The following is a 21,119-nucleotide window of genomic DNA, read 5'->3' as shown; positions in this document are numbered from 1 at the left end:
TTTGTGATCCGAGCAAAAGGCTGTATGTCAGAAAGAATAGGTTCTGCTACCAGACAGCTAAGTATAACTTACCTTCTTTTTATTCCGTGTGAAATGGTGACTGTGGTTTCCTAAAGGTCAGAAAGAGAGTCGCTAGCCTAACCAGGAATTATATTATTAATTAATGTACTTAGCCTTAGGAATCTTGAAAGGCTTCATTCAGTAAGCCTTTAAAGTATCTTCAGAGCCACAGTGGAAAGGAGCTATTAACAGCACAGTTTGTTATTATAAATAGGTCTTTTCCATCTCTCAGTTTTGATCTCTGTGATCTTATAAAGGAACTATGGAAAAAGTGGCAGCTGTTATCTTGACAGATGGGTCTCAGGCACTGCTCTGCTGGACATTAGGCAGTCGTCTCTGCGGAGAACAATAGGAATTTCCAAGTGCCTGTATCTATTTTCATCTACTTAACAAGCCACTCGTGTCTTGGACTAATGAAGGGAAGAAGCAAGGAGAATGCAAAATAAATGTTTTAGGGGAAACATCTCAGAGAACCCATGTCTTTCACCTTTTCCAATGATATTCTCATCACTGGACAATCAAACACTCAAAAGGAGCACTCTCTATGCCTTCTCTTCAACCTGGATGGAAGCTGGGCAAGGAGAATGATGAAGTTAGGAGAAGACTAAGGATGTAGTAAGTAGGGAGGTCAGCGGGATAGGAAAAGACCTGCATCCTTGCTCCTTGGTCTTCTTAGATCAACCATGTCTGACATTGTGTAGGGTTTGTCTCTGCAATTTTTAGACAGAGTTCCCCTTGATTTCAGCAGAAGCCTGAGAATGGACTGCACAGGCTATAATGTTTTTTCCCAAAGCAGAAGCATTTTCACACTCAGGACTACAGCAAACAAAAGACATTGTAAATTAAGTCAGCGTAGACACCACAAACAGAAATAGCAGTCAGTCCATAGACATGAACAACCACGATAAACATTGCTAAAAATACCTCAACAGGACAACAGCGTGGAAAACAAAACAAACAAATTGAGAGAGGACCTAACTGTGAAGCATTACATACACAGAAGTATTATTACACCAGCAATGTAAACTCGGAAGATTTTGGACTCTATAGGGAAACGTGTAATGTAATAGTCTGTAAAAGCAAAGACAGAGATGGTAAATACCTTGCACAACTCACAGGAATTGTTACAGCCCAGACAGCCTTCTATCACAGGTCACACTATCCTTCATCATCTTACTAAATGTAACTGAAAAAATAGCATCCTGTGTGAGTAACTTACTATATGGAGTAAGAAAAAATCTGTTCCTAGCAATTAAGTAGCCAAACCCACACAAATCATGAGCACAGTAACCAGTGATGTTTTTCTGCAGAAAAATAAGGGATTTTCCTGTTCAATTTTATCAAAAACTCCAAAGAAAATACAATTCAGGCTTGAATGGTATGAAAAAGTGAGACACTTTCCGTTCAAAAATGAAAAAAAAAATCCCTTCTGTTCATCTGAAATGTTTCATTCCACTGAGAATACGTTGCTTTGTTTTCAGATTACTAATACGAACTAATTAATTTCAGCTTCTGTGAGGTCTAGGGAGTTCTTGAACTGCACCACCTTGCCAATTATTTAACACCAGATATTGTTTAGCTACATCCAATCTACGAGATAACAGAGCTGTTAAGCAGAAAACATTAAAGAGAAAAGTTAAAATTCATGAAGAACACGCTGAATGGGAAGCATATCAGATAAAATTCAGGTATAATCCATACTATGTAATGTTAAGGAACATAGCAAAGCTCCATTAATTTAGGCTGCTGCTTCCATTTTCCTGCTTTGTGGAGTAAAGAACAAGGTTTGTGGGAGTTTATCTGTCTCAGTTTCGTGTATCATTTTGAAGCTTAAAGACGTAGCTGCAGATTTACTGGCTGCCTGCACAGGGAGTTCGAGTCATCCAGCTCCCAGGGGCAGCAATCACCCAGGCTACTGAGTCTTTGGAAATCATTCATCAGAACCATAAGTATTTTGGTTGCTCCTGTTATCAAATAGTTGCCAGGAAAGAAAGGAAATAAAGTGGAAAATTATATAAAACCAGTGAACTTAAGTAATCTAATTATAAAAAAACTAAAAAGCACTGCTGATTTGACCCCAACCTGACATGGTTAGAAACATCTCTCCTGGAAAAAAACAGTTAGTTGTGGCTTTCTCAAGAAAAAAAGGTGCAGAGAATTTAAATTTCTCGGTATATGCAATCCGTGTTCTCTAACACAGCCAAATACCCATGGGCTTCTGCCTGCTCACGTGCCCAAGGATCGCTAAGGACAGAGCCAGGCACGCTTAAGCCATAACTCTCTTGTAACAGGAACAAACCACACGAAAGCATGCTCTGCATCTCATTTCGCATCTCACGTGCTCTGCAGTCTGTGGGCTCAGGCAGTATCCTAGAGACACGCAGCACCGTATATCACATTCCTACTTCGGCTATTATAAGCATCCACCTAGCAGAATAAATATCACTGTGTAGTAAAACCACCTTTTTCACTAAACCCACCGCTGTTTTTGACATCGTTTTAATGCTTACAACTTAATAATCTGCCCAGAAGACAAGGCACTTTGATTCATGTGAACCAGCTTGTCATCAGCACTCAGTCTTTACCGGCACATAATTCTGATGAGGACATCTGTACGTCCATGACTTTTGCTAATGCTCCAAATAAACCCGTGCTTTATAGCCTATGATGTGCTTCCCAATTATTGCTATCATTTTTTTTGAGCCTTTCTTTGATACAGGAGTCCCTGCCCAGACCATCAGCTGTATTTTCTTGTTGGTAAACTGAAAGGTTTACCTGAATTTGGGGTTTGTTCTGTTTTGCACCGCTGGTTCCTCTGTCTTGTACGCATCGTGGCACGATGAGGGTGCTCAGGCAGTTCCTGTGGCTTCTCCTGACTGCTGGCTTTGCAGCAATGCCATGCAAGCTCTCTCTGTTGCTTATGCTGCTGCTGCACTCCTCCATCAGCCCGTATGTTGGGGAAAGCTCAATTTCTGCTAAGAACAAATTCTTCAGTTCTGAAAATGCTCCATTGAGAGCTCCGTGTCGTGCAGGCTGTGGCATGTGGGCACGGCTTCTGTTTCTGAACAACTTCTGCACCACCATGCAGGCTTCATGGATGGAGTGCAAGACAGCTATTCTCCACCAGCCTGCAACGTTAACCTCTCCTCTGCCTTCAGAAAAATTATTATTTGCTGGATCAAGAGGTCTCCAGCAGCCAGACTGACAATTCTGGTAGCTACATTCTTGATCTACGCGTATTTCGGTAATTTTTGTGTGCTCTGCCTTTTTAAGTCAATACATCATCTGCCTCGCTTGTGCGCTGCGTGCCCCAGTGCCTACCTTCTAGCAGTGGCATTATATACTGCCTTCTGTCCATATGGAACTCTACTTTTTCACTCGTTATTCATGGCCTTTTTAGAGATGGTCACATGTTCCGAAGACCAATCTGGTTGGTATTTAGGAGCCAATTTTCCAGGCAAATACTACATATAAATTTTTGCACAGCCTGCAAATGAATCAGCAAGCCCTCCTGTGAGCTGTACTTAGCACCGAGGTGGCTTCCTTAACATAAACAGCCTTTTCTGCAAAAACCTGAGCACCTGACTCTGTCGATCATCACACCAGACTCCTAGATTGCAAATCCGAAATTAACATTTTGCTGAACAATTTCAGAAATATCTCCTTCAATGGGGCTTTACAAGAAAGTAGTGTCAAGTGACTTACAGACCAGCTTTATTTGGATTTGCAACATCGCACTAGGCAGAGAAATCGTTTTTGGAGCAAGTATCACAGCCTGCTTCTGTCTCATTGTAATATTTTTTTCTACTTCTGTTACACCAAATTACGAGCATAATGCAGGCACAGTGCATCCTGCAAGAAGCCAGAACACGAACAGTGTTTAGTTGCGTCTCTTTGAATTAAACTGCTTTACAGGACCACGAAACCGAAATATTGGTGCATTGCAGATTGCCATTTTTAGCTGCTGCAATACCAAGCCTTGTTTTGGTGCCTGCTGCCAGATGATGTCATCTTGTAGCAACTTTTTCAGCGGAGCAGCCCGAGCTGCTTCTCCCAAGGTATTGTTGGTTAGAAATCCAACGATCCTGGTTTTCTTTTTAAGTCTTGCCGCCGCAAGTAAGACTGGAAGAACAGGAAGGAAGGGAAAATTGCAGAATTGTATCAGCAAGAAAGCTCAGACGTGGCCCTGGGCCCAGCGATGCAGGCACTGCTGTAGTGCAGCCGAAAGGTGAATCATATCTATCTCCCATAAACACATACGCAATATCAATTCTTCAGAGCTGGTGCACGCACAGATACATACAATTGTATTTTCTTGCATTAGCTTGAGCTCAGTGCCAGGTTCCTTATCTAATCATATGATAATGGCTGGAGATGAAGCCCTGGCGGTGAAAAAAAACCAACAGAAAGCCCTTGTTTGCGGTGCTGCAAGGATGTTTCTGTTCCAAATGCTACACTGCGAATGCTTCACAGGCTAAGAGCATGACATCAGGCTGTCATGTAACACAGGCTGCAGGTCCAGGCTGCCTGTCTGAATATATCTGTCTGGCTTCCACGTCGAGCTTGAATTTCAGAGATGCACTGTGCATGTTCAAACCAAATACCAAACTTCCTCTGGGTGAGCTCCAAGACCTGTGTTGACTCTTGCTATTGCCTAACAAAGAGGGGACGCCAATTCAAACTACGGATTTCTGTCATTTTTTTCAGATGACCTAACGCTTCGCTCAGCACACAGATTTTCACACACGGCAAGAAGTTCGCAGAGAGCCTTTCCAGCTATGGCACAATGTATGTTTTTACTCTGAAGCAGACAGGCTTTGTCCCAGTGACCAGCAGAACATGATATCTGTTCCCTAATTTGTTTAGCAGCCTGTAGAAGCCTTTTAGGCTGGTGATCTGATATGATCTTTATTTCTGTCTTTGTGCTAACGGTGCTACCCAACTAAGGGCATTGGGCCACGGCTTGGTTTGGTTGCTTAGCAGGAATCAGCGTCACCTGCATTTTTAGGGTGATATGAATTTCCTTGTTCCAACCTCATTCGGAGCACCTTCAACATCCTGTTTGCTCTGCTAAAGTGTCAAAGAATGCAAAGCACGATTGTTACCTTCTTATCTGCTTCAGAAGCCTCCAGGGAGATTAGGAAGTGTTGCTCTGATCTCTTCCAGTTCTATGCCACCTTGCTATCTGGACACAGAAGGTCAGATTTGAAGCTGGGGTAAATCAGTTGAACCTTGAGAAGGTCAAAGGAGCACTGCTAGCTTGCCCTGGCTGAGGAGAAATTCCCACTGGGCCATTCCAGAGATACAAGTTTTTGGATACAGGTATTTTCCCACCACACGTATTCCTATAACCATTTTCTACTCTCCTAAATATAGATTCCTCAACTTTTTTTTTTTCTATTTTTTCCTCACTTGCTGTATTTAAAGATAATTTGCCTCCCTGGGAGCAAGACAATTGACACGCTCTCATCCTTGTACCAGTCACTTTTTCTAACATGGAGCCTCACATTATTCTGCTGGACCCAGGACTTAAACCTTGGAAGCCTCACAAAAGACACAGCGTGTACCCACAACTTCTTATTATCAGCTGTACTAAACAGCACACCTGGACCCAAACTCTTTCTTCATTTGTCCTTGCATCAAGAGCCCTCTGAGAGGAAAGAGAAATGATTTAACCTCTCTCAGTATCCTTGCATCAACACTTTTAAAGAAACAGAGTTCAATAGAGATTTCATTTGTGCGAAGAAGAAAAAAAAAGACCTGTGTGTGAGGTACTAAAATAGTTAGGTTTCAACTCCTGTCACTGCAAAAGCAGTACAGCTGATGCTACATGGTCACATCAGTCAGGGGTTGCAAGAAGAAAGGAGGACTTTGTACAAAATTCCCCACCACGCTAACCTTGTGTGTTGGCTGAGCACAGAATAAAATAAATGAATCTTTCATTATCTTAAGATAATTGCTGGCATTTTTATTTATTTTTTGGTTCACCCAAATTCAAACCTAACTGCAGCTATGTTTAATTTGGCTGGGTTTGCTGCATCAGTGTGACTTTGCTAAAAACAGGCAAATCAAACCAGAGCTCCCTTCTCACGTTTGACCCTATATTAATAGAAATGTATATGACCCTGAGACACTCCCACATTAAACAGTCCGAGTCAGAGCAGTCTCCCTGACTCATCCAAATTTATTTTCTCATTTTGGGTAACTTGCAAATAGCGGTGGCAGAGATGTTGCAGCAGGGGCAGTAAGAGATACTTTTATTAACCTTCATTTTTGAAAATGTGGTCTGCCTGCTACAGACAGCTAGAGGAAGGAAGGAAAAACAAAATCCAACTGTGGCTTCTATAGAGAGACAGCCATCCTTCCCTGGGAGCGGGGAAAGTGCCAAGGAACAAATTGGATGGTGTGTACAAAAGGAAGAAAAAACTTCTATCCTGCTGTTTACTTGCACTGGCACATGCTATTAGATGAGTATGCCTTGGGGGAGTGCCAGCCTGCCCTCAGGAAATGCCAGCCTATCTCGAAGAGAGCCATCATTTACTCCTGAAAAAAAAAAAAAGAATTAGCAGGGGCAGCAAGAGGCTAAGATGCTTGGGTTTAACTCATGCTGGCCTGGAGCCAAATATGCAAGCAAAGGCTTAGGAGAACTTTCTTCTGATGCCTCTGTGCCAACAATAGATGTGGACAGCACAAATATTTACAGACCTAAAGTGGAGGGAGACTAAATGAGGGGGGAGCCAGACTGTGCCTTAAGTGCTTCTAATAACGATTAGCCCGTGGCGGCTTTGCAGCGCTGAAGTGACTGCTCCCCAGGACGGGATGACTCAAGGGCGATGCTGCCAGCAGTGCGGGTTGTCTTTGCACACACACTGTAGCATGCAGTCCTCCCTTTCCCCGGGAAAAAAAAAAAATAAAATCCTGTATTAATAGCCGTGCCTTCATACTGTACACACCACGGCACAACCACCTCTCTCTGAAGCTAGAATAGGAAGGGCTGCCAGGGGGTTTAAACGCTTCCAAAATAAACAAAATGATCTCGGAGACCTGCGGAGGTGTTGACTCTTGTGATGCATACCCCGAATGCTCTCTTTCTCCCTGAGCATCTCCCTGAGGCCACCTCTCTCTGAGCATCTCTCCTCAGCACCCAAGCGTGTCCTAACATCAAAGAGAAATGAGTTAGTGACAGGATGACTTGGCTGAGAGATGTCTCTTACTTTATTTACCTTTGAAATAGAAAGTAAATATAATAGCAAGATATATATAACAGTAAGATATATATAATAGTAAGATCTATATATAATAGTAAGATATATATGATAGTAAGATATACATATGTCTCTGACTGCATCCTTTCTTCCTCTGTTCCTTGTTGTCAACCTCCCTTAGCTGTCTGGGGGTAACAGTTTCTCTTCATCTGTTTGTGCAGAGTTAAGCACAACGGAACTCTTGAATGATGCTAGGATAGAAATATAATCAAATTCTCTTTTCTCTGTTCCTGAAACAATGACAACGCTATCAAAAAAAGAAAAAAAAAAGGTGGGTGTATCTATAGCGTGGGGGGTGTTTGGGAGCAGAACTTTGCCTCAAAAGCACCTGCAGTGACAGCAAACAAAGGATCTTTAAAGCTGTTGTTTAGTTGTGATGACAACCAGAAATAGCGAGCTCGTTCCTTACTTTTCGAGCACTGATCTTGTCACTCCACCCATAAAACTGGGGTGGATAAAGTCAGCCTGAAGATCTCCCCAGCTGTGCCTTCCTTAATGTCAATATCTGAAGCCCAAGAGCTGCCACCATCACTGGAGAAGGACAGATCTCCAGCAAAAAGGGCCTTGAAATGAATGGCCACGTCCTGTAGCATTTAAGTACAGGAGGTTTATTGCATTATTTTTAACTATTTAAAGAGCAGTTTTGCTCCTTCTTCCTACACACCCATGTTTACAGAACTGGAATCCAAATTTCACATGTATAGAAGAGTACAGAATTTTTCAGATAAAGCAGTTACATAAAAAAGAATAAAAGAGGTTCCTTCACTGGAAGGTTAAATAATGAAATATCTTCTGTTTCTCAGTCACTTTTAGCTTTAACAACGAGTCCTGAAGCCCAAATTATGGCAGGGTGTGCAAGTGAATAATTTGCTATTTACTTTTTCTCCTACAAAAAAAAAAATCAATAGCAAAACCCCACAAACCTCACAAATTGCAGCAACATTCAGCCTTCAAGAGGGACATAAATACTCTTCCTACGTAGCCCTAAAGAGACCCATAAAGCAAATGCAAGCCAGCGTCGTCATAGATAAAACACCACTTGCCTCGCGTGGCTCTCACATTACATTGCAGGGCACCGGGAGGGTGTTCCTTGCAACTGCTCTGCAGTGCCCATCAAATTCCTTGCTTTCACTCCCTTTGGCACCTCCATGCAAGAAATGAGCCTGGCACGTCCTGGCCATCTGCAGAAGCTAAATCACACACTGGATATTCTTGTCAGCAGGCTCTCACTCTGCCCAACAGACGACTACTCTGCCTGGTGAGGCCGATAGCAAGTTCTGTGGTTGGCTCTAGAGCCACCCATAAATTTGTAAATTGAGTGAACACCCTGATACATAGCCTGGATTCTGCTGCGTGAACAACGTGGTGTGGTCAGGAAGCTGCTCCCAAACTCGGCTTGTGTGTGTGGCCAAGCCACACGCAACCTTTCTCAGACTAACTCTAAAGCTTTTTGCTCGTTTCCTCGTGTTCAGAGCTGTTTCTGCTCCCCAGTCAGAAGTCTCAAAGCTGGAGCTGACCTGTCTGATCCCAGCTGGGGGCTGAGCCAACATGGATTATCACCAGTGGAGAGCCACAAAATCATAGCTGGGGCACGTAGAGGTCATGGATGTTTCCTCAGCTGAAATTGCTCGCTCGCTCTCTCTCCTTCGTAGCAGTGTATCTGCGACCTAACTTTCCAGCTCAGAGAGCCGTCTGTGCTCTGAGACTTATGGGTATTTCCACATCGCATTCCGGGGTCACCCAAAGGCTGCCCTCTGGATCAGACTTACTCTATATTCAGACGGCGAAGCTACAAGTGCAGCCCCAGGCGCGGCCCGGGGGACTCTCTGTCTAAGTCTGTCTGGCAGTTTAATATTCCGCCAGGCACCTTAGCGCACCCGAACGGGCAGGCTGCAGACTGCCTGCGGGGCAAGCCTGCGATCAGAAGCTGTGGCTCGTACGGCTCCTGCTCCTGACCCCTCTTACTGTGCTGAAATGCAGACGTGGCCTGGGGCGTTGTTGAAGAGCTACGCCGTGCTCCCGTGCTCGTCTCCAGCGTGGGATCCTCTCGAGCTGGAGGCTGAATGTGTGGTATCTCCTAAGCCTGTGAATCACACGCATATACATAATAAAGGCCAGTCAAAATCTTTATTAAATAAACTATTAAGTACTTAAAGTTGCAAGCCAAATGGGACCAATGTTCATTTAATGCAGCCAGAAATGTTTAATACTCCCCTGTCTCCATGACTCATAGCACTGAAAGCCCAGTAAAAGCTCAGAAACACTCTGTGCCTGCTACAGAGCGGCACACAATCTTCCTTTAAACGCAAATGTATACAAAATGCAGTATGTATTAAACAGATTAAAAATGTAATGTCTATAAGAATGCAGTATCTGGTCTCACACACACTTCCTCTCATACAGAAATGCTGGTCGAAGATACAAGTTTCTCTCAATGCTTCCACAATGTTCCAATCAGCATACTCATGACAGAAAACACTACGCTACCTACAAAAAGCATAATGTTTGCATGTGAACGCAACATAAAATGCATGTATTTGAAGATATTCGGGTGTCTAAAGATGCAATAGTCATTCTGTGGGAATTTCAAATTTATCTGGGCATCTGATTTCTTTGATTTCAACTCAATTATTTTAAAAACCTGTCATCACTACATATTTCCTTAAACTTTCCCCAGAGAGCACAACTACAACTACAAAGTTAGAGTAATTACCACCACTCCCAAATCCACACAGTTCATTAAAGAAGTTCAACATCCTAAACTGCAACAGTGTGTGAAAACCTGCATGACATTTATCACTTAAAACCCAGTTCTTAAAACAACAAAATGGACAGGCAAGAACACTGTAAACCTTACCACGTCCACATTGTACAAAGCACGTATTTTTATTATCTGGGATGAAGAACACCCTGAATGACAAGAGGCAGCCATAATTCTGATCCAGTGATATTTCCAGGATTGTTCTTTTCAACTCCAGGGTGTCGATATTTTAAGAAATACTGGTAAGTGGAAAATAACAGTTAATATGTGTGTTAGTTAAGACATTTATCATTCTTTATGCTTACATTTTGACAGAGCATTCATAAATACTAATTCTGAGTCAGCTTTGACCTAGCAATGCCCACCGAACAGATGAAGGTCCTCCTCAGCTGAACTTGCTCACGAGGCCCATCAGTCATCCTAAACTTAAATTTATTTCTGCCCTTGTCAACCTGCTATCTCATTATCTCACTATTCACTGACAAAAGAAATGATGGATCACGAGCACTGGGGTACAGGGAACCAAAGGCACTAAATAAAATGCACCTCATTATGTCAGCTGTGCGTGGCGTGATGAACCCTCCGGTGGGACCTCTAGGGGTTACTGTAACACAAGCAAAGGATGGTTGCATTGCGTTCAAAATAATGATGAATATATACTTCAAGAAGAAAATTCAAAACAGGACCGGTGCACCGTAAAACCAAGGCCACAGGTGGATTTGCATTAGAGAGTTATCACTGTGTGGCGTTACAGACAAGGGAACTTCAATCTTTCACAGAGGTTTTGCTGTGCATTTGGTTTGATCGCTAGGCAATTCCATCTAGGAAATACACAAAGCAGGTCTCATTTCTCCTTAAAACTATTAGAGAATCAGCTGAAAAATCTTACACCCAAAGCGTTTATGGAATAAGGCTGTATTTTATGAGTGGACTTTAAGATATTCGTGCTCAAACCAAACTAGAACTTAGAATTTTAATGGTTGTAAACTAAAAAAGGGTAGGTTTAGACTAGATACAAGATAGAAATTCACTACTGTGAGGGTGGTAAGGCACTGGCACAGGTTTCCCAGAGAAGCTGTGGATGCCCCATCCCTGGAGGTGCTCAAGGCCAGGTTGGATGGGGCTTTGGGCAGCCTGGTCTGAGCACAGCAGGGGTGTGGACCAGGTGGCCTTTTAGGTCCCTTCCAACCCAAACCATTCCATGACTCTATGATTTGTGGCACTGATACCACAAACATCAGCTGTGAGGCTACCCGTTGGGTCCTCTGCCTGCCCAGATTAGCCTCCGGTGTCCAAAGGACTTGAAAAGCAAGGTGAACTTCTGCGTTGGGTACCATCATATTTTTAGACGTGATCGCTTTATTTTATAGTCACTCTGTGGAGAATTTTTCCATGTTCTTTCCAGTGGGGCTATTTTTATTTTTACCATACACAGATGTCCTTGAGGTATGCTTAACAGCATAAACTGTGAAAGCCGTGTGCCAAGGCAGGGTTTTCTTGTAAGGCGATACAGCCCTGATGTGCCCGCGACGCACCAGCCCATACAACCGCGCGCCCGTCCCGTGTGTGGGAGCACGGTGGCAGGGCTGAAGGCAGGACAATGCTGCCCGGGGCTAAAATTAGCCCCCGAAAATAACAGCAACATGAGAGCTCGCTTTGCTCCTGCAGAATTGGTAACGCTGGGTTTTCCAGAAAACTCAGCCAAATGAAGTTTTCGAGAAAAACAAAAAAACGCAAGCTGGTGGGATGTCAATTAAATGAGACACGATCGCTGCAAGGGGATTTATACAAACAGCTTTCATTACCCTGAACAGCACACGCTGGCTTGTCAATCTTCCCGAGCTGCAAATATTTCTGCACGTTACAGATTGTGACAGAAAGCTCCCGTCTCGTGGATGCCGCTGTCTTCTGCCGGGGATTTCTAACTCTCACCTATTTTTACAGAGAGAACTATCTGGCCAGATTCAGAGCACAGATCAAAGGTTTCTGCCGAGTAATCCCCACACTCAAAAAATATCCTGAAGTTGAATATCCATCTGTTTTAATGCAGCTTATTTTTTTTTCATGCACATTAAGAACCATCTAAAAAAAAATCATATCTACCAAAGCGGTGTAAAAGCTTAATTAAGCCCTCTGGATACGTATGGAGAATGACTTTGCGGGAGACGTAATATTACCTTCTGGAATTGATTAGTCATTTCGTTAATCACTTTTTAATATGCTCCAAGTACTTTTTAGGGAAGTGACCAATTCTAAGGACGCCCAGTGCAAGCTGGCAACCAGACTACACATGAATTACAAATGGTTTTAGAGCTCTGCACCAGCTCATTTTTCATGATACGAAGCATCTCCTGCAAAGTGCTGACTGTCCTCTGGTGCCAGTAAATTTCACGTGTGGCAAAGCCTTTATCTGACCATTATAAAGCCAAGGAGAAGTTGAAAAAAACAGATAATATTTTTTATCAACTCCATTTTTGATTTTCATCCATAGATATACAGAAAAGCACAAGGAAACTCTGAAGAAGCAAAAAGTGAAATACAAAAAAAAGGAAAAGTAATTGACATGATTAAGCCTAGGGAAGCAAACGAATTCAAGCTCAAATGCTGGTATTATTGGGTGAGTCAGACTAATTGTCAGCCCAGCCCTAAAATCTATGACCCTAGGAATGGCCTGAAGCCTCTAAGACTGACCTACCTGAGGAAGAGCATTAAAAGAGAATGCAAACAATGCTTCCAAAATACACGACAGAACTATCAATTAATGCACTTAGGAGTGATTCTTGCAATCTCTTCATCTGACTTCCCACTTTAATGCAGGCTACAGGATTTTCACTAAATAATTCCTGTTTGAACTAGTGCTGATTTAAAGATGTCTCAGGGCGATGAATTGACTGTAATTATTGACCGGTGTTCAATAATAAATCAGTATTTCCAGCTCAAATGAATGCCTTATTTTAAGGTGAACTTGTAAAATTTCACTTTCCAGGCATGACGCCTTAATATATCTTCACAAACTAATGAAACAATTTAGTTGTCCTGTCAATTTCTTGTTCCCCATGCTCCCCAAAGCATCCCTTAACATTTTCTGAACAAACCGAGCATTTCGAGTGCAGGCAGGTTTCCCAACCACTACCACCCTCGTGCCTCTTTCCTGAATTGTGGACTACAAAGCTGAGCACACTATTTTTGAAAGTCATAGCAGTGTGAGGCCTCTGAACCTCCCCCCTTTTCCTCAGTGCTCCTGTTTGTGTATTCATGGATTGTAGCCAGCTTTTGGGCAAAAGAGCTTGCATTCAGTCAATAATCAGCCACCACTCCCCAGGATTTTTTTCAGTGTTGTTGCTTCCTTGTCACAAGTCCTCTTATCTGTAAGCACAGACTTCATTCTTTATAATGTCCTGCGTGGAAGAACAAAGGGGCTTATAGAAATCTAAATACAGTATTTGCTTGTGACCATTTTATGGAGTGATCCCTATTACTCTGCATCAATGACCTACTGGATGAGACCCCTTATTTAAGAACTATTTCTTTTTATCATCTGCAGTCTTTTTTACATCATTTTCCACTGATAAAAACATCACTTACAGTAGGGCTAACACCAGTCCATCTTAATACCAACAGAAAGCAAAAGCCCCCTACTCAAAAAGCCAATGTTATATCCACTGGCACGTTTATTTTGTATCTTTTTAGTTTCTCACTCAAAGCATCTCGAGTTCCTTGCAGACCTTACCAGAAAACCTTACCATCCTCTGCAAAAGTTGTCTGATCATCCATACACCTATTCCTGGAAAGGCCAAGCAACGCCGCAAGCTGGGGGAAGACTGGCTGGAAGCTGCTCCTGTGGGTGCTGGTCGACAGCCGGCTGAGTATGAGCCAGCAGTGTGCCCAGGTGGCCAAGAAGGCCAAGAGCATCCTGGCTTGTATCAGAAATAGCGTGGCCAGCAGGACCAGGGAAGTGATTGTCCCTCTGTGCTCAGCTCTGGTGAGGCCGCACCTTTAGTACTGCGTTCAGCTTTGGGCCCCTCACTACCAGAAGGACATCGAGGCCCTGGAGCGTGCCCAGAGCAGGGCTACGAAGCTGGTGAAGGGCCTGGAGCACAAGTCCTGTGAGGAGCGGCTGAGGGAGCTGGGGGGGGTTTGGTCTGGAGAAGAGGAGGCTCAGGGGAGGCCTTATTGCTCTCTGCAGCTACCTGAAAGGTGTGGGGAGCTGGGGGTCGGCCTCTTCTCACAGGTAACTAGTGACAGGACTAGAGGGAATGGCCTCAAGTTGTGCCAGGGGAGGTTCAGGTTGGAAATGAGGAGACATTTCTCTTCTGACAGGGTTGTGCAGCATTGGAACAGGCTGCTCAGGGGAGGTGGCTGAGTCCCTATCCCTGTAGGCCTTCAAGAAACGTGAAGATGTAGAACTTAGTAGCGTGGTTTAGTGGTGGACTTTAGTACTAGGTTAGAGGTTGGACTGGATGATCGTAGAGGTCTTTTCCAACCGGAATGATTCTATAACAACAGAAACTTCTGAACCCCAATACTGACTAAAAACAAGCAATAAGGATTTGTTTGAAAACATTTTGAATACTAAGAAAAAAAAATGCAATTTGACCTGAGGTTTTTAACATTATGATCTAACATTTTAGTTAATACAATTTTCTGTTGTATATGACATACCACAATTTCAAAAGCTTTGGTATGTTAATTTCATTTTTTTCTAAGCTGTCTCCCCAGCTCTTCAGCAAGCAGCAAGCAGAAGATCGTGCAGGAGCTGTGACCTCTCAGAGTAAAAGGGTCCCAAGCACCCTCCTCATATGCAGAGGCAGCCATGGAGTCCATCCTTAGCTCAGCCAAAAGAAGCATTTCTAAATTAGAAAACAGTGCTTCGCAAGGAGCAGTAAAAGAATGGTTCAGCAAAACAGCGTTCCTTGACTTTTAAATCCAAAAGCCATGAATCTTCTCCGGGGAGGGGAAAAAAAAAGACATGGATCATTCAGTGCAGCACTGTCACAAGATTTTCATTTGTAACCCAAATAAAAGTTAGAAGATTTTTGAAATTGTGTGTTTTTATTTGCATCTTTATTTTCATCACCCTGCCCCAGGCCCATTTTCTGCTTTTGATGGCTTTCACTTCTGGGACTGCTCCACCACCGGTCACTTTTGGGAAGGAGAACCAGGAGGGTTTATTTTGCAAATATTTCTCAGCAAACCTGCTGACAACTGACCCCACTAACAGCTCCCAGGCTGTAAGATCATCATTTCAGGGTAAGGTGGTAGTCTTTAAATACTTCACCTTGGTAGGACTTGTCATCTCTAAGTTATTACCATTCCTTGATCAGGAACAAATGCGGTTCTGATGAATCCTGCTCAGCGACAGCTTTATGCAAGTCATGTTCAGAAGTTACCTCGGCTAGTGACATTGATTTATGTTCTGATAAGAAGTTAATTATAAAGGCTTGAAATTTGCAATCACTCAGCAGAAGGGCAGTGACATGTCCTCTAAACAAAGTAATGCACACTGTATTAATAAACATACTAGTAACAATAATTCTGTTCCAGACTATAGACAGCTTGTGTGCCTGTTCAAGGTAAAATTCTCGCACTGTGAATCATAATCTTGGCCCAGAAATTATTGCGTACCTAACCACTAAACAACCAAAAATGTGCTTTAGTCCAGAGATTCAAGTAGGAGAGTTTTTGTCTTCTTTTGGGTGTTGGGGGGGGAGAAACGTCAAAAAAAAATTACTCTGAGATCAGTGATATGAACAAATAAGAGCACCACTAGCTAGTGCCTGCCGCAGCAGCATTAAATATACAAACCAAGCTAAAAAGAGAAAATCATCCCCTTGCATTATCACAACAGAGAGACTGAGAATGCCCTATGGGAAGGTCCCTAAACTGTACACTGGAAGTTTTATAGGTCAGAAACGCAAAAAGGAAACAAAAATTGATATCCCGGACTCCAGTGGCAACAGAAGAATAGGCTGTCGCTTCTCCCTGGTTTGACATTTACCCTGATTATTACCTAAAATTAGGTCTCAGATTCTGTTGCAAGGGCTAAAGATGAATGAATTAAGGAAGAAACATGGTACCGCATACTGTCAGAGACTCCTCTGCTTTGGTTTTCTGTGAATTCAAGCAGGTCAGTTCTGCACCAAAGTCAGAACAGCCTGACGTGACCAAGGTGCATGAGTTTAGGAATGCAGAGGGTAGAAAGCCTGCTGCTTATAAATATTAGCCCAGTGATCAGTGATTCTTCTTCTAAGCGTTGCTCTTACTCAGCTACCTAATTCAACATTAAAGCTTCATGATGTTTTTTTTTCTTGCCCCAAGCCTTGCAAAGTTTACATGGTTTTTCGTTTCCTAACAAAATACACATGAAACTGGTTGCCCTTCTTTTAAAGTCCATAACGAATCCAACCTCTTCCTCCTGTGTTAAGTTCCTGTTTACCCAAAATGAGAAGACAAACTCTTTGCATTTGCTGTAATAATCAAAAATACATTAATACACATATGTAAATAAAAACACATATACATACTTCATGTCCTTACTTTCCATGCGGAAATTGAAAGAAGAGAATAAAAGCGGGCATTTCTCTTAGGTTTTTGTTTCTCCTTCCTAAAACATACATTTTTTTTCCTCTTCATATAATCCCTTATAACACTTAAACGCCTTCTACTCCTACACTGAATGGCACTGCAAATATTAACCTTATTTTGCAAACACACACTTCTGTGAGGTCTCCGGGTGTTGTTATAACCATTTTATGAATGAGGAAATACAGCCAGGTGATTTACTTGAGGGGAAACAGTGGCAAGGTCAGGGACAGATGCCAAGAGCCCACTCGGTCCCAGAACACTGCTTGAGACACCCTCTTGTTTTTCCAGTCTCTTTTTCCTCCCACTTTACTTCATTTTTGGCTAGTTACAAATAAGCTACAGAACTGAGACACAGATAAGAACTTCTTGGAAATACAGGGCTGTTAAGGTTTTAAGAGTGAGGTTTGGTCTGCTGTAAGAAGCCCAGTCTGGAATTCAGGCTAACACTTTGGATAGGTTAAAACACTTCACGGCACATGCTTCTCCCTCTGAAGACACAAATAGAAAACAAGCAGCAGTCCCATTGTTTAAGATACTGCTATAATGGGTTTAAAAGCTACAGGATGAGTAATCCTCAAAGCTGTATTAAAACTTGCATATAACTGGACAGACAACAAGGGGCCACAAGGATCATCAGAGGGTTGGAGCACCTCTGCTATGAAGAGGAGCTGAGAAAGTTGGGGTTGTTCAGCCTGGAGAGGAGAAGGGTCGAGGGAGACCTCACAGCAGCATTCCAGTACCTAAAGGGGGCTGCAGGAAAGCTGGGGAGGGAGCTGTCAGGGAGTGTAGAGAGAGAACAAGGGGGAATGGCTTTAAACTGAAAGACGGTAGGTTTAAATTAGATCTTAGGAAGAAATTCTTTACTGTGAGGGTGGTGAGGCACTGGAACAGGTTGCCCGGAGAAGCTGTGGATGCCCCACTCCTGGAAGTGCTCAAGGCCAGCCTGGATGGACTTCGGACAACTTAATCTAGTGGAATCTAGCAGAGGCTTCCCTACCCATGGCAGGGGGTTGGAACTGGATGGTCTTTAAGGTCCTTTCCTAACCTAAACCATTCTGCGATTCTGTGAAGTACGAAAGATAATTCCAAAGATAAAATAATTCAATGAAACATGAATGGAAAATTATACCTAAACATGCAATAAACTAGTTTTTGTTTGTTTGTCTTCTAAGAGTCTACTATAACCTCAGCGTGTTGAAGAAACACAAGAGTGCTCCTGGGTATGGTAAGAGCCCAGAGCAGCAGGAGGGCGCAGTGGAAGTGCACGCTGGTGATATTCATTCATTCACTCACTCGTTCATTCATTGTGCTTCCAGACTCCGTCCGGTTCCTCTCGGCCAGCAGGCTCCTTGACATCAAATCCAGGGAACACCTCACATCCGCCTGGCTTTCATCAGCCAACACCCTCTTGGGCTGTGCTGTACATCAGTTTCTCAGGGGAAAAAGAAGAGCTAAGATAACTATTGCCCTCGTACCTCCACTTTTTTCAACACAGCTACTTGTCCACAAAATGTGCAGAGGTGTACGAAACCTAAAATAAATGTGGGAAGCACTGAAGACTGGTAGCTATTCTTATCTCCCTGCTCTCTATCAACATAGTGGGCTAACAATGTCCGTTGCTCCCTAACACAACTGTCATCATTTAAATGCTTTGTAGTCTACAAATGGGCCAGTCACAGTGACTGACTGAGTAACAGAAAGATTACAGGTCGTATGCCTCCATTACCATACGGAGGAATTTTGCAGCCAATGTTTCTTCCCACACTACTGCAGGGAAAAATCCCAATCCAACATTTCATTGTATTTTTTTCTGCAACACAAACCATTTCTCAGCTCTCTGGCACCTCCAGCACCCATGTTTCCAGCCACAAGCTCTCTCGGGTCCAGCCTGCTTTGTTTGATATTGTTTTCCCAAACACTTTAGGAACTTTTGCATCTGAAGAGGAGCTCTGAATGTGCTACAACAGCGAGTCTTATGAAAACACTTCAGAAATGGCTCTGCAGTTTCAGCGAATCGATGTATGGCAAGCTTTAGTTCCTTTATTGAAAAAAATGAATCGTTACCATCAAGTCCCCAGTTATTCTTTACAGCAAGGAAGGACTGAGCTCTTTAACTGTTTACAGTGCTTACACAACCACTGAATTCAGGATTGGTTAGACAAAGACAGAAAACCTAATAAAAACAGAAGTACTTTTTGATTTTCTACCTTTTATGTCAATTCAAATAGTTTGTTCTCAAAAGTTAAAATCTTTTTAAGTCTGGGGAGAAAGAAACAGCTCTTCCAGAGTTGGTACAGCCTGGTGGAAAATATAACAGATAAGAACTTTAAATAAATTTATATCCCCAGCTTTATCAGAGGCTTGCTGAGTTCTCTGGACAAATCATTTCCCTTCTGCATTTCCCTGCCTTTTACAGAGGAGTAAACAATGCTTTTCCATTTCCAAGGGGATTTATGAATGAAGGGTGTAGCGTTTTGATCAGATTCAACTTTAAGAAGTGTCCACAGGGGATTAACAACGGCAGTTATTTATTATGGTATCAAGCATGAACTTGCATTTGACTCACAAGAGTTTAAAACTCCTGCATTCCCAGCCAGGAACCTGAATAGCTGTTGAAAAGGAGGTAAGCTATATAAATGTCCTCACACAAAACAAGTTTTAATGGCAGAGGTAAAGATAATTTTTTAATGAGGTTCTTCCATTCCGATCCAAAGCCCTTTCAACACCTCTTCTATAGTTACAGCCTCTGAAGTCCCCAGAGTTCATATATAATGTCATGACTCCTGAGTTCCAGCCAGGAAAAGGTAGGACACTACAAAATGGGCTCAGCCCAAGTTAGATGATAGCTCTCAGCTGTGCTGTGCAGAAGCACTGCTGACTGACTTGAGGAACAGAGCAGGAGCTGTGAACCCACCCCTGCTATTTATTTTACTGAAGACAAGGTGCAAATGACAGCAGAAGAAAATTGAAAGCAGAGCATATAAAGAAAGCTATTGATGGGGCCATCTGGGCACTCCAGAATTTCCCCTGGCAGGGTGGGACAGATGCAGCCCTCGCTTTTCCAGAGTTGTTGCCAGCTGGCCACCGTGGGGCATGGAGAGGCTGGGAAAGCTAGTCACACAGGCAGCGTGACAGAAGAGCATCTCCTGCCCTTGTCAGTGGAGAGGAACACTTCCAGAGAGGGATCTCAAGCCCAAGCTAAGGTCAGGTTGTGAAGCACTGCAGAGAAGACTGTTCTTCTCCACCAACAACAGGCATCTTGTAGGTTGACTTCTCTCCTGTGATTAAAGTCACTCTCTGTGATCACCATTCTGCCTTCTTCCAGAAAAAGGGAGAACAGTTTCAGAATGGAAGAAGATTACATGTAATTCTGCTTTTCCTCTGTGATTAAAGCATGTGTGGATAGTGGTCAGTTACTCTACCTGCAAAAAATGCGTCTTGATGCTCCTAACATGGCTGCACATGCGTGGTAGGGCGACCACCATGTATTACAACTTTCAAGCAAGAAAGACAGGAAAGGTTTACAGCAGGGTCAGACAGAATGACCCCATAATAAGAAAAAATAATTTTGCCTTACAATGAATGTATGCAGAATCCATTCAGACTAATTCAGACCACAACGGAAGATAAGCCTGAGCTGTAAAATTCAGATTCACAGCTTTAAACACTGCAACACACTTCTGTTAATATACAACGCTTTAGCTCAGACCAACATAGACTTGGCAGTTAGCCTATGAATTTCAGTCTCAGATCCTCAACCTTCAAAATAAAACATGCGGGAGAAGCTTTTCAACCAAAATTACAGCTTTCGCAACAAAAACAAAAAAATTGCTTCAGTTCTTTAGGGTGAAAATTGTGCATTCCAGTCTGAAAGCAGCAATGCTTCACAGTGATGCCTCAAGAACTTGTCCACTGTGTGACTCATCTTCTATTTTCTTTTATGTGCCCTAGATATCACTAGATTTCACCTCCTAAAGTACCAGACCCTCCTCTTCTACTGGAAATCCCAGTAGAACCATAACAGAAACTTATCCATGGAGAAGAACAAAAACCTAAATTACTGTAACTATAATCCCTTGTAGTATTATAGTCTGATTTCCATCATGTTGTTGTTTTTGTTTTATGTACTTTTTTTTGGGTACCTTTCCCTCCCCTTTTGTGTACCTGACCCTCCCCTGTCCCAGCTCCATGCCGTTCCCTCGGGTCCTGTCGCTGTCCCCAGAGAGCAGAGCTCAGCGCCTGCCCCTCCGCTCCCCTCGTGAGGGAGCTGCAGGCCGCCATGAGGCGTCCCCTCAGCCTGCTCTGCTCTGGGCTGAACAAACCAAGGGGCCTCAGCCGCTCCTCACACGCCTTCCCCTCCAGACCCTTCAACATATTCATAGCCCTCCTTTGGGCACACTCTAATGGTTCTATGTCCTGATATTGTGGCACCCAAACCTGTACACAGT

At 43.1% G+C, this 21,119-nt stretch overlaps 1 protein-coding gene across 15 annotated transcripts in view; it reads right to left on the bottom strand.

The window, feature by feature from the left end:
- Window positions 1–21,119, bottom strand: part of FKBP1B (FKBP prolyl isomerase 1B) — a 49,838-nt gene that overhangs the window by 16,821 nt on the left and 11,898 nt on the right. For 3 of the 15 annotated variants that reach the window (XR_013949397.1, XM_080587370.1, XM_080587364.1), the window contains one exon: window positions 18,850–19,989. The exons of 3 other annotated variants lie outside the window; for them this stretch is intronic. Coding sequence is in view for 4 of the 12 variants with exons in the window: in XM_080587364.1 (XP_080443490.1) it covers window positions 19,962–19,989 (28 nt within the window). In the remaining 8 variants the exon portion in view is untranslated. 9 more of the 15 variants (XM_080587372.1, XM_080587365.1, XM_080587371.1 and 6 more) reach the window with 7 other exon arrangements.

This window comes from Anser brachyrhynchus, assembly GCF_964034855.1.
Source record: "Anser brachyrhynchus genome assembly, chromosome: 3".
NCBI lineage: Eukaryota > Metazoa > Chordata > Aves > Anseriformes > Anatidae > Anser > Anser brachyrhynchus.
The sequence above is the reverse complement of the archived record's forward strand: the minus strand, read 5'-3'. Positions and strand labels throughout refer to the sequence as shown.